The sequence below is a fragment of the Sprattus sprattus genome (genome assembly GCF_963457725.1).
Source record: "Sprattus sprattus genome assembly, chromosome: 1".
NCBI lineage: Eukaryota > Metazoa > Chordata > Actinopteri > Clupeiformes > Clupeidae > Sprattus > Sprattus sprattus.
In genome coordinates this window covers 65,335,146-65,351,582 of record NC_137920.1, presented here as the reverse complement: position 1 = coordinate 65,351,582, position 16,437 = coordinate 65,335,146, and the positions used below count along the sequence as shown (strand labels likewise).

Sequence of the window (16,437 nt, the reverse complement as noted above, 5' to 3'; positions counted from 1 at the left end):
AGATAGGCCTTAATGTTGTCACCTCTGGAGTGAGTGTCCAAGATCCACAAACTACCAACAACCAAAGGGAGGGGGCTTAAAGCATGTGAACTTTCAGTTTGTGTTCATTGAGGTGTGATTAGATGTTCCAGGTAAAACCTAATCATATCATACAAACTTGTAGCAAGACGTGCCAGGTAACCGAGCCCTCAAGGAATGTGCTTAGTGTCATGATTGACTTGACAAGTAATACAGGTTTCCCCTTAACCTCTTTCCTCATTGACATTCATAGGTATGTGTACGTTAAAAAAACTTCAGCTGCTATTATCATGACAGATCACACAACGTAAACATTTACACAGAATCTGAATCCCCTTCCATAAAATACTGAGGTCTTAAGTGTTTTTTGAAGTCAGATATTCCACATTTTTCTTTATACCCACTTGTGATTTATTTTTTTTAACCCAGAAAGGAACAGAAAGGCTTCATCAAACTCATTATTGTTTGTTTTGTTTTCAAGTTATAAATTGTAATATGTTTGATAGAACTAATGAAAAGTAATGATGCTACAGAAGTAGTGATGTGTTTATTATGATGCATAACACTGTTCCTGGTAACAGTGCTACTGACAGGCCTTTGTAAATCCAGTGCGTCTCTAATTTTAAAACAAAAATGCTGTTTCCAAAGTGTGTACTACCAGTCAAGGAACAATAGTGACATCTAGTGCACTCTTAGTGTACTAGCATAGATTGATTTCCAACCTCCTTCACAAAAGCCTTGACAGTGTAAGCTATGTAAAAATAAAATAATATTGTAGACACATACTTACAAAATGTACCCTAAAGGCAAATGGCAACAGTAAGGCAAGGCAGACTTTATATGTCCAGGAGAAATCCTGATAAAATTGCTGAATAAATGTAAGAGGGTATCTTGAGTCCAATTTTGCGATAGAGAAACATTAAATGTAAATGTCATAATAATTAAAACGAAAAGAATAAAAAAACATAACAACAATGAAAGATACAAACAAAATCATGTGAACCAACACCAACAATGAGGGTAAAAACTGTAGGCCTAACCTAGAGTGTTGTGACAAACACACCAACATGAAGTTTTTACACAGCATTCCGTCTGCTAGCTTTTATTACAATAAATCCCGCCCCACAAAGTGTGTTAAAGTGCAAGGTCATCAAAATAACAGAACAACAAACAACTATATTTCACAGAAAGGCGATCCTGCTTAGCAAATTCTACTTTCAATGCAGTACAAATAATCCAGTGGTGCTGCATTGTGGCAGACTGAATTATTGGATTATTTGATTAGTTAATTGAATCCAAGAATTTTGTAGGCTACTTTAAAGGCCTAGCAGGTACATTGACATACACGACCTTATCTTTCACCAGGCTACATTTCAGAATGTATCCCATCAGTTATCATTATCAGTTTTAATAAAAAAAAATAGATTAAACACTTGCCGTTTATTCAAGGACAAGGAAACCGACAACTGATAGTGCTGATTCAAGGACAGGCCTACAATATGGGGTGAATTGCATGCATGCATGCAAGTATGCATGATGAGTAGGCATTAAGGCCAGTGAAAGCGTCTGTCATTACCATGGTTACGTTTCCATGTGATTTCATCGTTGGTCAAAGACTGGTGAGGCAGTGAAGTGGAAAACAATTAACGACAAGTTAATTTAATTTAGTTTGCCAATTAGATAACTCGAGATATAATTAACTGTTATTGTTTCCTTGACTAATTGGCCAATCGCAATCCACATCAATTTACCGCACATCAGTAGCTTATCTAATCAGTCCGTTAGTAAATAAATAGCAATACCAGTCCACGCCCATGTATCGCTATCCAAGATATATTACGCTAATACAGCGCTAGATTCATTAACGTTAGCTATCTGACTAAGAGACGTCTGAACAGACTGTTGGTTACTCATTGTGTGCGGCAATTTGGCGTTGTTTCCAAGTTAACCATCCAGCAGGACAAGATCCCATGCTAGCTAGCCATTTAGCTAGATAGTTTCCTCTTGCCAGTTGACGTGATATCCAGTTGTCCTCAAAGCAGTAAGTAAACGTCTGTTACTTTAACTTATTTCGGTTCAAAACCACACATGGATACATTGATGGATGACTTAACTGGAATTGTAGTTAAGCGCACTTGTTGACTTACCCGTTCAGCTAGAAAGGTTAGCTACGATCGTATGATTAAATAAACTGGCTCCTGTTTAAAACTGGATCATGGCAGTAGATCTAAAATCTATAAATATTGTTGGCAAATATTGCGCATTTTAACTTATGAAAACATTGAGTCGTCAAGACAGTATTTTAAAGTAACATTGTGCGACACATTGCCACTTTTTGATGAGACCTATGTTTTTATTTACAACTTTTTCTGATGGCATCTTCAAATTCTTCGTAATGGTCATGAAGAACGGACCAATACACCTGTCGTGACCCGGCCTAGCCCTACGGTTACACTATTTAATGTTGGTTCTGTGGTCCTGGATTGGACATCCCGCAAAAATGTTAAAAAAGGCATACCAACGTTACATATAAAAAAGGCGCCAGTTAGGGAGTTGGCAAGCTTTTATCAGTGTGTGTGTGTGTCTGTGTGTGTGACCTTTGTGTGAGGTATGTACGAAAACTCCCAATGCTGCAGTATGTAAAGCTCATATGATATGTTGCCTTTTACTTTTCAGCTTTTCGCAAAGAAATGAATTTCACTGGCCATGCTACTCTTGGAAGCCAAGAAAATATCTTTGGTGCAGGAGCACACGATGGATCACGGATGCCGAGAACGAAGCAAAGAACTGTGCTTGGGGTTCTGAGTGAAAATGATCAGCAGAGCAGAGCTGTTTGTCTGGTACAGTTTATTTTTCATTTTATTGCCTCCTTTTTTTTTTTCTCCATGTTTAGTTTTTAAATCGGAGATTAATTGTCTTTTCATTCTGAAGGGAGCCTCAAAACACAGACTTTTGGATGAAGCCCCTAGCTATGGAATTCTTGCCCAAGCATGTACGACTAATTTCAGTTTTGACGTGCGATTGGAGGATACAAGTGAGATTGTTCTCACATCTACTGGTTCCACAGTTTCTGAGAGAACATCGCATGAGCATGACGTTCCTTTGCAGCATGAGGACTTTCACCTGGTCTTGGACCAGAGCTCTGGTAAAATGGTGGTTTAAGTCTAATTCTAAGTTAATTTCATTGCCACAGTAGTTATGACCTACATTCAATTTGTTTCTCATGCAGGGTCATGCATGGAGACGTCTATGCAAGACCTATCTGAATATGAGCCCCTGTCATCACAAGAAGCTCTTGCAGCGGATGAATATGCTGAGGAAATTCATCAACATTTGCGACAGGCTGAGGTTTGTAGCTCTTGTGATGCCCTCAAATAATGCTTGAAAGGCAATTTTTATCGGTTTCTTCTCCCCACTCTTGTTTTTCAGTTAAAATTCCGACCAAAGCCTGGATACATGAGTAAGCAGCCGGACATTACAAATTGGATGCGCATAATTTTGATTGACTGGTTGGTTGAGGTTGGAGAGGAGTACAAATTGAGTCCTGAGACCATCTTCTTGGCTGTCAACTACTTGGATCGATTCCTTTCCAGCATGTCAGTTCTAAGAGGAAAACTGCAACTGGTTGGCACTGCAGCAATTCTACTGGCTGCGTATGTATACTCTTGAGGGGACTTGTAAAACTCTTGGGTCTCTGTGAAAGTGATTCCTAATTCTGGATTTTGCCTATCTTTTTTTTATTATTTCCCAGGAAATATGAGGAGGTGTATCCACCAGAAGTCGATGAGTTTGTTTACATCACGGATGACACCTACACTAAAAAACAACTCCTCCGAATGGAGCACCTTCTGTTGAAAGTCCTTGGTTTTGACCTGACCGTGCCAACGACCCATCAGTTTTTGATGCTTTATATTACTCTTGAACCTGTCAGTGCCAAGACTGCACACCTTGCTCTGGTATGTGTCATGGCAATATATTTATTTTTAAGTGGAGTTTTGCCCTCAAACTTGTATTTTATCTTGTACTCTTTTAGTTTCTTGCAGAGCTGAGCTTGCTAGAAGTTGATCCATTCCTACGGCATCTTCCCTCTCAAGTTGCAGCTGCATCTTACTGTCTTGCCAATTATACACTGAACAGAGCCTTCTGGGTAGGACTTGCAGGAACTAATTAACCTTTATTTATAATAATTACTTATTAGGTGTCGTACTTAATAATAACGCTTTATCCTGCAGCCTGATCACCTGTGTGCGTTCACTGGGTACACCTTGGCCGAACTTGTCCCTTGCCTAAAAGACCTCCATAAACTCCATCAGACTGCTGCAAACCGGCCCCAGCAGGCAATAAGGGAGAAGTACAAGACCCCAAGGTATCCTAGTTGAAAATATCCTGCGACTTACCCGTGACAGATTTTCATCCACCTAAATATTGTTTCTCTTCCAGGAATGGTGCTGTTTCGCTAATCGCTGCCCTGGATTCTCTACCATTCCAGTAATGTGCCGATCCTATAGGACCTCCAACTTCAGCTCTTGTCTTTCTGGTGCCCATGATTTTAATTGGTGAATGTATATATTTTAATGAACTGTTAATTCTGTGAATGGTTTTAATTTTTTTTATGGTTTTAGACAGTCCCAGAAGGTAGCCATCACGTAATTTTAAAGACTGTAGGCCTAACTTATTAACTGTGATGTGTAAAGCTCCCCCTCCCTGCATTAATCCTTTCCTGTGTGTATTGTTTTTTTATGTCAACAAGTGGTAGTCAAGCCACATTGTTTTCACTTGCAAGTTGTACAGGTTTACTTTCACAATCATGGATATGTGAGACTTCATTATATTAAATAAATGAAGTAAACTGCCTCAAAATGCTTTCTCTTTGTCTCTTTTTCCCCTGTTGCTTGTTAAAGTCTAAAAACGATTATGTAAAGAAAGATATCCATACAAACAAATGGGTGTTTCTCGCCACATTGCTTCATACTCATGGATGTCTGTTCTGAGTCAGATTTATTTTAAAACATGACAACTTGGAGGTTAAGATGCTTATAAGGTTCATTATTAAACATGACTGGTCCGTGTTCCTTTTTCGGTGTTTTGACAACGTTGCTTGACTAGTATTTGTCCACTCGAGGTTGCCATACTGGGAATTAAAACGGGCGACAGGGAGGTTCTAGTGAGAGCAGGTTTGACACCGCGCAGCGCTTCAGTAGTTCATAGTATGTGGCTGAAGATGAACTTTTCAGTAAATCCGGTAAGACTCACTGTTTAGTGTACCCTTCTAATTGACACGTTTAACCATATTTCCGAAAATTTGGGCACAGATTAACCATTTGTATTTGAGTTTTATCACAGTGAAAAGTTGCATTATTCATAGAAACAATAGTTGGTCTGGTAAACTTGAAATATTCGTTCATCGTTGCTCGACGAAATTAAGTGTTTGAATCTAGGCTGTGTTTACAAAGTAAAGATGACTAGTCTAACTTTTGGCTTCAAATTAAATGTAATAAATGTCGAGTGCTAGCTTTTTCTATAATTACAATGTTTAATTTAAATTATTGTTTAATTGAAAGCGTTTCGTTTTGACTATCGGCCTGTCATTGACGTGCTAACATTATTTATGTATTGTCAGGAATGTGACCGTAGTGTTTCTGTCAAACCGGCAAATCCAGCTTCATCGTGTAGACCAGGCCTACTTGGACTGTCAGATATGCAAGGGTAGATGTGGAACTAAATATGTTTGCTTATTAATTGTCTAAACTCTTTCAATAGAGTCGATAGAGAATCGTCATTGACATGGACACAGCTGAGGCTAACCTGCAGGTCATAAAGGAGCATTATGAGAGTGCTTTCGACTGCCTCAACACAGGACTCTCAGAGGATGAGGCAGGACACAAGGCCACGGCACTGACGTTCTATAGGCTGGGACGCCAGCACCTCCTTCAAGGGCTTGAAGTCCCCACGCATGGAGAGCTATATGTCGGTGCTGTCTGGGACTCTGCAAGGCAGATGCAACTGAAGATGAATAAGTCTCTGAGCACCATCACAACGCGCTTGGCCATATTGGAGACAACACCTTTACAAGAGAATGCTGGAGCCTCATCCCAGCACCTGTACCCGACCTTGCCTGTCATAGAGACAGACTCCATGCGCAGTCCAACAGCAGCCCCTAACCGGAGCCTGTATCCAATCCTACCCCGGATAAAAGAGCCGGCACCTCTGGGAAGGGGCCTGTCAGGTATTCAGTTAGATGGAGGCGAAGTCCCTTCTTTGCCCTTTTCCCCTGTGATGGCACTGGGTGTACCAGGAGATCAGCCCCCAGCCTACACACCACAAGCCTCTGATGGTCACCTCTCCCTTTCCCATGGCACAGAGAAGGGGAAGACACCTTCACAGGAGGAATGGGAGCTGGTGGACCGACCGAATGGCACACTTAGTCTAGAGGTCAACGGAGAGGAGCTCTTTTACTTGCCCCAGGGAGTACAGATATTCTTTGTCGCAGCAGACGGCCAGGTCAGTGCGCCTTCCTACCCGGGGTTCCTGCGCATAATTGTGTGTGCAAGCAGCCAGCATACAGACCACTCTGTCAGCAATCCTCCTGCGTATCTACAGGTAAACAAATACCCATGGTTTTTAAAATTGATCTGAACTGATTCTAAACAAATGACGACAAATCAAATTAGTATAGTAGTATGAGAAATTGTGGTTTATAACATTAATGTGTATATGTGCATAGCAGCACAGTACAGCTCATTACAACACATTTTTGCCCCAACTGTTATGTGTTTTGAGTGTCATAACAAGTTGAATTCTTTCATTCATATTATGGCACTCAAACAGTGATCTCATGACATGACATGACTCAAAGAATGTCATTGTCCATTTTCTTCACTTTGGGCTTTTTTAGTAATGCCACTGAGGGGAGGCCCATCCTATAATCACATTACTTAATGAGAAGCCAACACTTACACATTAGACTCTCAGCCTCTCAAAAATCCTTGCACACAGAACATATGGTCACATGAGCCACGTTTGGCAGTACAAGGTACAAATGTCAATACTGTCTGTCGGGAAAAAAAACTTTTTGGGCAAAATGTTATCAATTCCTAGTGTCCTCAATTGATCGTGGAAGTGATGTGATTGATCATTTAAATAATTCGAGGGGATTGAAAGTCTCGCCCAGCTGTCACTAGAGATTCTCATAGTTGGAATTTCCGGTAGTCATACATTTCCGTAGCCATAATTGGAATGACGAAACTTGCTGCCAGAGAAATATTGTTTTCAAGCCCTCCCAGATGAGTTATGTTCACTGCAGTAATAGTGGTTTTAAATATGTAAAGTCACATGTATCTTGACATAGACAGGTCATCTCCCTGGTGGACATGCCGATTATTTTTTCCATGAGTTGGAAGGCACAACATTTTGTAGCATGGGGATCACACTGAGTCAGTTTGGCTGGCTTTTCTCTGCATTGTTGGCACAGTTCCCCGTTTGAAAGCCAGCTCTCCACAGCAACCACAGTTGAGTAGCTGCCTGATCCTGGCCATGTGTGTGTGCACTGGAGTCAAACACGCGTTTACTGTCCGGCAGCCTTTGTCTCATTGTAGTCCTCCTGAAACAATGACATAGTTGGCATTTGCTGTGCTGCTGATCTGTGCCAAATCAGGCCAAATGTCCCTGTGCATGCCTCTTTGGGTTTTGCAGTGCAACATTGCGTATCTCAATAACACCACCTGGATCTCCCTGCATTTCAAATTCCATTTACTTTCTCTACTGTTAACCTATTAAACATAATGTGTGCAAAGCGGATCTGGCTTATCTCACTATTATATTAAGTGTGTTGGTTATAAGTCAGGGCTAAAATAACAATGGTAAATTCCCCCTTTAAGCTTCATAATGGAGTCTTTTACATGTATGTGTTTATGGGTGGAAGAATGTTAAGAATAGTGGAAGTGTTCATAGGAATCTGACAGAAATGTTATTCTTGTGATGACAGGTATGCAATTGGCTCTACCCACTGTACCCCGACTTGCCTGTCCTGCTGAGTAACACGGGCGTGTTCACATTCCCTGACACCATAGCCAGCGCACCCGGTTCTTATGTAGGTGTGGTGCTCTCGTCCAGACTGCCTGTCTCGGACCGAGCTCGCTTCCACGAGCACCTGTCCCAGCTGACCCTTCTCAGAGTTCAGGTAGGAGAAAAGAGAGGATTTGTTTTGTGCACTATGTGCATGTTTTTACAAAGTTGTTTGAAAGCAGCATTCACTGATATGCTGTAAAAGACTTTGGTGAATGCTTTGGGGTATCACCAGTGTATTATCATTATTATTACTAGTGGTTGTTTAATTTATTTATTCTTTTTAGTCATTCCAAGTTTCTTCACCCTAATTCACTTTACATCAAGGCAAAAGTACTTTTCTGCTTCATGACCTCTTATGACCAAGTTTTCCCTGCAGACTGCAGATGAGGGTGCTGCTGTGGAAGCCATTGACCTGGGTGAGAAGATTCCCATAGGTCCTTCTAAAGGGGGCACAGCTGCAGGATTGGCTACAGAAGGGAGGGCTGTGCCTGAATGGAGTGACAAGTTGGCCCAGAACATCCTTGCAGGTTCGTTTACACTGCCACTCAAGGTTGGACTGCTAATAAACTGCACCTTTATGGTAGTGACCTGAATAAATTATTGTTTGAATTTTAATTCTAAAACATCAGTTGCTTTATAACCACAATGCTAATATTGAGATGTTTACAATTATGATCAGTGTAAGCATTGAGCCTGGATATTTAGAATCATTTTTCACCGTTTTGAGTAATGTTCACACAGAAAATTACTCAAAACGGTGAAAATTAATTCTAAATAGCCAAATAACCATTACATATGTTTTATTATTTATATCTACCCTATGAAATATGTCAGAGATTGCTGTTGTTTACATATGTGTGCCAAGTACTGCATTTTCCCACTAGGTGGCAGCATTGTCACTAGGAAGCGGAGAAATAAAGAACTTACACAGTTCCATGATGTCCCTTGCAGGGGCGTCTTGGCTGGGCCGAGGGCTGGTTAAGGGTGGAAACTATGCTGGGAAGGCAATCCACAAAGGAGCGTTCACGCTGAGAGAGCACGTCTCCCCGCGGGAGGTACCTGCTGAGGTCAGCCCTAAAGTCAGCAAGGGCCTTAATGTGGCCAAGGATGCCACTGGCGGGGCTGTCAAAGTCAGCCAGTTCATTGGTGAGGCTTTTATTCCCTTGGGTATCAGTTGCTGTACAGAAAATCGGCTGTTTTTCACTCAATGGGGAAAATATTAAAGAATAAACTATCGCATGAAGTCAATGCTATCTTCTTCAAGAATGTTAGACTTAAAAATGAACATTCTACATGCAATTGACAATTGAAAATGTGTTGTTTATTAATTATTTTAGGAGTAAAGTGAGATGTCATATTCCTCTGTTATAGTGGACGGTATAGCCACCGTGGCTGATCGGGTAGGGAAGGAACTGGCACCACATGTGAAGAAACACGGCAGTAAACTGATTCCAGAGTCACTGAAGAGGAACAAAGATGGCCAGTCAAACATGGACGGAGCACTAATGGTTGCCTCAAGTAGCATACAAGGTAGTCTGGTTACAAGTTGGTCGGGGCCATTGCCACAGTTTTAGCGCAGATTTATACAAATGTGTATTGTTAAACAGCAAGGAAGGAGTGGTTTCACCCTCGTTTACAAATCTCACACATTTTTGGACTGCTTCTCATTTGGAGTGGTTTGAACAAACTGGGGTGTCATTGGGCTTCCTGGGCAGGGACTCAACTTTTTGACTCGTTTAGGCAGCACAAAGAGCGTCACTATCAAACTCACAAATGAAGGCCATGGGAACACATGAAGACATAAGCGCAATTAATTCAAAAGTGTTTATGTTCACCTTATTCTAATTGTATATATATTTTCCTGGTTTGTTTTAGGACTGTCAACTGTGTGGACAAGTATGGAAACAGCAGCAAAAAACATAGGGAAAAGTCTAGCTTCAGAGACTGTCCAAACAGTAAGGCACAAGTGAGTATTTTTTGTTTCCCATTAACACATCAAAAGTATTTCACTAACTATATTCCTGGTGTTCTTCACTTTATTCATTCATGGAGTCTAATAACCTTGATACTGCTCTACACTTGTGTTTCTTGCTGTACTTCTCATTGCTTGGTGGTATGAGGATGCTTTCTATCATTACTGTGTTCTTTCTGTTTGCTCTGTTTTCAGATTTAGGGGTCTAGAACACATCTTGGATCGCCCTAGGAACATGTAATAGTTGACCTTGACAAGTGATGCCATTTTGACTAAACATTGATATGCAATTCAACTAATTCTGTCTGACTTTCTCTAAATATCTTCAGTGCCTTAATGGGGAATAACGGGATGTAAAGGTGGCTTTCACCTGCAATAAGTATGTTTTGGCCTTTCATTTACTAATAAAACTGAACATTTTGCAATGGGACATTGACCTTTGTGTGCAATCACTTCTTCCTTGTAAGTTATGTTCACAATGTTTCACACTGTCTCTTGTAAGGAACTCACCTCTTTGATACTAACTTCCTTTCACCCATTAAGGTGCTTTCTAGAGCCTTTGAGGGTTCTGCTTAAAATCTTTGAAGAACATTTAAGGGTTCTCATCTCTGGACAGAAAGAAAAAACATTTGTGGAGGTGATCTAGATAGTGTCTTCTTAAAAAAAAGAAAAATTATCTCTGAGGCCGTAAAGTGTCCTCCTCTACTAGTTAATGGCAATGGCTCCTAAATGCAACAATCCACACTTGCACTTGAATCTGCAGACAACCCTCTAACGTTTGCACTGTCCATAAAAGGTATGGGGATGAGGCAGGACGGGCAACAGACACTACTGTCAAGTCTGTTGTCAATATTGGCCTCGCTGCCTACAACATTGACAACATGGGTCTCAAGGCTGCAATGAAAACTGCTGGAAAGCAGACAGCAAAGGCCATGGTAAAGAAGGAGGATGCTGACAATTCCAAACAAGAATGAGGCAAAGTAATGACCAAATGTAATGCACTTTCTTACCTTATCTAAGTCTAATGTTATTGTATTTTTGCACTAAAATTTGTGTCATTCTAAGATCTCAGACAACCCCAAGAGTACTGTGCCTGCATCAAAGTTTATTTTTATATGATGTGTGTGTGTGTGTGTGTGTGTGTGTACTTATTGCATGACCTACCTTTACCTTCATCTGCTAAACTGAATAAACAATATCTGAACACTTGTAGGCAAAGCTGATCTAGCTGTGCTGGTATTTGTTTACTACTATTGAAACAAAATAAACAGTTTATGGCAAACAAAAAGCTCCTGATAAAGCCTTCAATCTTTCCTCTGTCATCTCATATCTGAAAACTGCAGATATGTAAATTATGCACGCAACACTTCAAATGTAATCTTGTTAGCGTGATGTCTGCGCTAGACGTCGTCACGAATACGATTGCCGGAAATGAATGTCGCCCTGGGAGATGGAGATACAACTCGCTGCAAAGTTTTCGTAGGTCCTCTGAAATGGAAGAGCCAGATTTAGGAAAGTTTGGCTTAGCCCGCTTGCAAGCAGAACTTGATAAGGAGATGGAAATGAAGTAAGTGGGTAACTATATAACGCTGGACACCATATTTACCATTTAAACGATAACTAATGGAAAAAAAGAGAGAGTGATAGCCTACAGGCCTGAGCAGAATTAATTTCTGTCGGTCCGCTGATGTCTCGTGCTATATTATTCTGCGAACTATACACATCCTCAGTGTAACCCCCTATTTCATGGATAAATAGCCTTAATTGTTTAATCTATTAAACAATCACAAAAAATGTGACGCTTTGATTTGATTTTATGTCCTTTCTTTCGTAGAGAGATGTTGGAGGAATCTGTCTCAGATCTCAGAAACACCATGGCAGATTTGGAGGACAGACTCCATAGTGTTGAAGGCGAAGGTGTGTAGGCTATTCGCTTATTTTGCCAGCTTTTAAAGTGGGACGTTTTGTTTGAAATCAGACATTTTCCGAAACTTGTTTGCGGAACAAAATGAGAGCACGAGTAATTCAGCCACGTCTAAGTAATATGTCTTTTCCATAATGTTTACATTAGGAAACGAATGGAAAACCAGATATGAGACCCAGCTGGACCTCAACGGGCAGCTAGAGCGGCAAATTGCATTTGTGCACGGGAGACTGGAGGACCTCCGTGGCAACCCCATGGGTATGAAACCACTCAAAATTTGCTCCAAAGATGTAGTTTATGTTGACATCGTCGGGGAGGCGCCAACGTTTAACTTGTCAATCAAATACTGGGAATAGCCTACTTGTACTGTAGAGACGTCATATGCAAGATCGCATTGTGAACGAAACGTCAACTTTGATTTTACATTTTACAGGCATGGTTGGATAAAGACTACGTCTAACATTTATACTATTCATTGTTACTATATAGTATTTTGCCTTCATAGTTTTTGTTGTCATTATAAATATCTTAATATCATTATTTATAGATAGACTTGCTTCAATACGGTCTTATGATGCCACGTCAGAGGTAAGTAGCACTATGGGCTACTCTATGGGAGATAGATGACATTTGCCTTTTTCAGAGAGGAATTTACAGGCCTCAAGACATAGACACATGTTTAATTTAATAGTATTGATAATCTTTCATAGGATGCTTTGAAACACCACCTCAAACTCCTTACCACTGAGAAGTCCAACCTTCACAGTCAACTTCTGGATCTCCATGCAAGGATTCAGCAAGAGGGAAAGGTCTGTCTTGGCAATTTCACCCTGTGTATGTAAACTACAGCCTCCTCCAGACACCCTTCATGTTGGGGGAAAAAACACGTTTGCAATTATGTGAAACAACAAGGAGAGCAAGGTCTCAAATTCTCAGTCTTATGATATAACCATTAGCATGTGATATATTAGCATCCTCCTTTTTATTTGATTTTTTTTGCATCTGGACTCTTTACTTAAAGCAGCACTAAGGAGTGTTTGGCTTGGAGCTCCCCCTAGCGGCAAAACCTGTTGAAATTTGCTGTTTATGATAAACTAGCGAGTCAACAACTTTGCTAACACAGTCAAACATCAAGCAAGTGCAAGACAAGACAAAGCAGGACAGCAAATAAACTACTAACTAATCCAGCAGAAAGATGGCTAGCTCTGAATCAAAATCGCTACCCGATCCTAGTACACAAAGGACTGGGCGCTCCAGAAATCCTACAGACCGCAGTAATTTCCCTACAGACCCCGATGGCAATGGCGGAGAGGCCATTTCCCGTTTTCAAAGTAATTGTAGCGGCACAATTTTTTTCAAGCTGTTATTTTAAGGTAAAATTGTTACATAGTGTTACTTTAACAGCATGAAAATAGCTAGAGGGTGTTCCAGAGATTAACTGAGATATAAAGACAACACTGGCTAATGACCCAAGAGTAGATTTGCATTTTCTGCCTTCTGTCCAAGCCAAAGTAGTTTGAACTTGAATTCTTAGGTGCTTGTTATTAACAATTCAGTGTCTACTGCTTTTATAGCACAGAATGTGAAACTGCAATTGCTTTGTTTGTTTCAACCAGGCTTATCAAAAAACAAATGAAGACAGACGTGCATATATAGCAGAGATTGCAAAGGTTAGTCATTGAAAAGTTCAATAAGTTTCATATAAAAAATGTATAAGTAATTAGTAAAAGTTCTCTCTTGCATTATTCATAGGGTGTCACTAAGGTTTGTCACTAAAACTCAAAGCCCCCGATTTGTTGTGTAGCTTTTGCGTAGGGGGTGGGGTTTGAGGTTTTTGGTTCTGCATGCTTGGATTTTATAATTTACAAACTGTGTTTCCAAGTAGTGTTGTGTACACGTATCAGAATAGAGGTGTACATCAATATTTTTTTCATCTTTTCCATCTTGCCTAGCTCATATGTAGTAAATGGCAAAGATAATTCTATTCTCCATATAGGTATATTTGGTGACTTTGAGGACCAGCTCCGATTCTTACTGTCTTATGTCATGTCATATCACATAACAATGCACTTCTAGATGTCTTCAACTCTTGATGTGAGCCGAAAGACACAGCTACATCAACCTAGAGGAAATGGCAGGATTCCAGTGAGAAGGTGCAGTATGTTTTTATTCAGACACAAATAAAGTGTGTAAAGTACCCAGGCAAATAGGCTTCTCTCTGATTCCTAATCTCCCATCTGGTCAGTGACACAGCCGTGATAATGTACTGCACACAGAGGCACCATGGGTAATTTATATGTGTTTGTGGTTACAGTGGCCAGGAAAATATGCTCAACCGGAAGTGTAACCCGAAAGGGAAGACAGGGGGTGCCACGGGAGCATCAAACGGGAGCAGGTTACCCAAACTGAAGCGCTGACTCATCAGAGACATTGGAAATCTCGAATGCATTGCTGTTACGGATCAATAATGTTTGCCCCATATATTCTGGCGAGCCTTATCGACCTGCTACAAGCTAAAGGTTTAGTATTAATGTGAAATAGAATTGTCGTGACTGAAAGTGCTCACGAAAATAATGTGTAAAATAAGCTAATGCTTTAGAAATAGTGTGCTGTTTTGTATTGTATTGCTGTTTAAAATGTTTCCACTGAAAGCCCACATTTTATATACACTGCAATGAGTAGAAAATTGTGTAGCAGGGTTTAGACATTGATTTTGTGTTTTCCTTTCTAAATAAATTCAAGTTCATTAATACACAATTGTTTCTTTCTGACATACCCTCATACCAACATATATTGTGCCTCATAACACCACATAATATGAGCCACATTATTTTATGTAAGACTGACAGCAACACATACCAGCCTATACAACTGCTGGTGCTGGACAGATTGACTGGTTAATGGAGAGGAATTAATTACAATGCCATTTTTTTTAAACGGCTTGTCTCTGAAAATGAGGGCAAGGTGAAGAAATTATGTATGGAACTCAGAAGATGATTTCAAATGTAAAAATATATTTTAGACTCATTGACAAATATATGGTTGTCTCATCTTTCCATTGATCCCGAGGGCCTTTCTAAAACAGGCAATGAAATTGCTATTATATAACCAACTACGGTACTGCCAGACACTTTACCCTAACAGCTCAAGAATGAGTATCTGTAAATGATGTGAGATAGAGATGTGAAGATAAAGTAAAATCACAAGAGGTAACCACAAATCATATAATTGCCAGTAACAAGTGTGTATTACCTAAACATTGAAAAATGTTCTTAAGCAATATTGTGGGCAGTAGTTATAGTTGATCATGAAACTGGTCAGTCAAGAAAACAAATACATAATCAATTTACCAATCAGCAGTCACTGAATCTTAAAAGCAATAATTAATCTATTTGCTTTTCTATATTATTTCCATATCTATCCACCAATAACAAGAAACACGAGGAGTCTTACTCAACTTCGACAGTCAATGCGTGTTAAACGTCTTGTATCTAAATATCAGCGGAATAAGGAGATATATCAGGGTTCTGCTGATATATCTAAACCCTTATCTTTCTGTTTTTAAATGCGGAAGGTACGTTCTGGACGTGCAAGTCAATGAGGATTTGTATGAACAAAATTAGGAAGTTATGACGTCAAGACCACTTCTTGCCAGTCACCGAGTCGGTTTGGAGGCGTGTATGAATAGTGGCAGTTCTGCGGTGGGGTGCTGTATTACAATGAGGGACGAACTAGCCAATGTAAATCACGACACGACAGCGAGAGGATAGGACAGCAACTGCAGCGCAGTCGCTGCGTAGTCTGGCAGGCTATTGCCCAGTTTATTGGAAACATTGGCTATTGGGTCAACAAAGGCAGCGTAAATCTGCTTCGTTGTCATTTACCATTACCTAGCAAGAAGACGGAGTAGTCACATCTGACCAGCAGATTAGCTAAACTACGGACGGAGGTGATTTTCAAATTAAGAAGGTAAGCACCAACAAGGGGATTTTTGCTGATTACTTGGGGTAGCCATAGTTGCATGTATAAGTTAAACCTGTCACGTTATTATGAATTCGCTGTTTCCAAATAGGCCACTGTAAACATTAACTTGGACGTTTGGATCCAGATTGTGATGCATACATCGACTTTTTGTTTCTTTGGTGTCTTTCTCTTTTGTGTTTATTTTTGTACACCCTACATTACTTAAGGTCATTGATTTAATTTAACTTAGAGTTTTGTTTGACCGCATTAATTGATTTATTTATCTGTCGTTTTATTTTATTTATCTGTCGATGCCAATTCGTTAATATGCACCACTTTATGTCGAAGCTGAGAATACGTTACTTGTAAATTAAAGCAGTCGCACATACCGTACGTGAGATATGAAGGCTTGGGTAGCCTGCTGAAAAACGGGCAAGTCAGTCTGTGCAACCAGACCAACAAGTGCCAGTCGTCCACTCTGCTCTGAGGCTTA

At 40.2% G+C, this 16,437-nt stretch overlaps 3 protein-coding genes across 3 annotated transcripts; all 3 read left to right on the top strand.

The window, feature by feature from the left end:
• Positions 1-2,708: 2,708 nt before the first annotated feature.
• Positions 2,709-4,510, top strand: ccna1 (cyclin A1; the record flags this gene model as incomplete). Its single annotated transcript, XM_080855719.1, has 8 exons — positions 2,709-2,858; positions 2,950-3,163; positions 3,248-3,366; positions 3,448-3,671; positions 3,770-3,974; positions 4,052-4,165; positions 4,251-4,384; positions 4,459-4,510. 8 exons carry the CDS (start codon positions 2,709-2,711, stop codon positions 4,508-4,510), a joined length of 1,212 nt encoding a protein of 403 aa, XP_080711845.1.
• A 1,292-nt stretch (positions 4,511-5,802) lies between these two features.
• On the top strand, positions 5,803-10,298 carry sparta (spartin a; the record flags this gene model as incomplete). Its single annotated transcript, XM_080860500.1, has 7 exons — positions 5,803-6,618; positions 8,003-8,197; positions 8,462-8,612; positions 9,037-9,231; positions 9,457-9,615; positions 9,961-10,051; positions 10,253-10,298. The coding sequence occupies 7 exons, from the start codon at positions 5,803-5,805 to the stop codon at positions 10,296-10,298; spliced, it is 1,653 nt and encodes a 550-aa protein (XP_080716626.1).
• A 1,252-nt stretch (positions 10,299-11,550) lies between these two features.
• ccdc169 (coiled-coil domain containing 169) lies at positions 11,551-14,398 on the top strand (the record flags this gene model as incomplete). The annotated part of the gene is made up of 8 exons (XM_080836331.1): positions 11,551-11,624; positions 11,892-11,974; positions 12,129-12,239; positions 12,529-12,569; positions 12,692-12,790; positions 13,598-13,651; positions 14,058-14,134; positions 14,296-14,398. The coding sequence occupies 8 exons, from the start codon at positions 11,551-11,553 to the stop codon at positions 14,396-14,398; spliced, it is 642 nt and encodes a 213-aa protein (XP_080692457.1).
• Between the last annotated feature and the right edge of the window lie 2,039 nt (positions 14,399-16,437).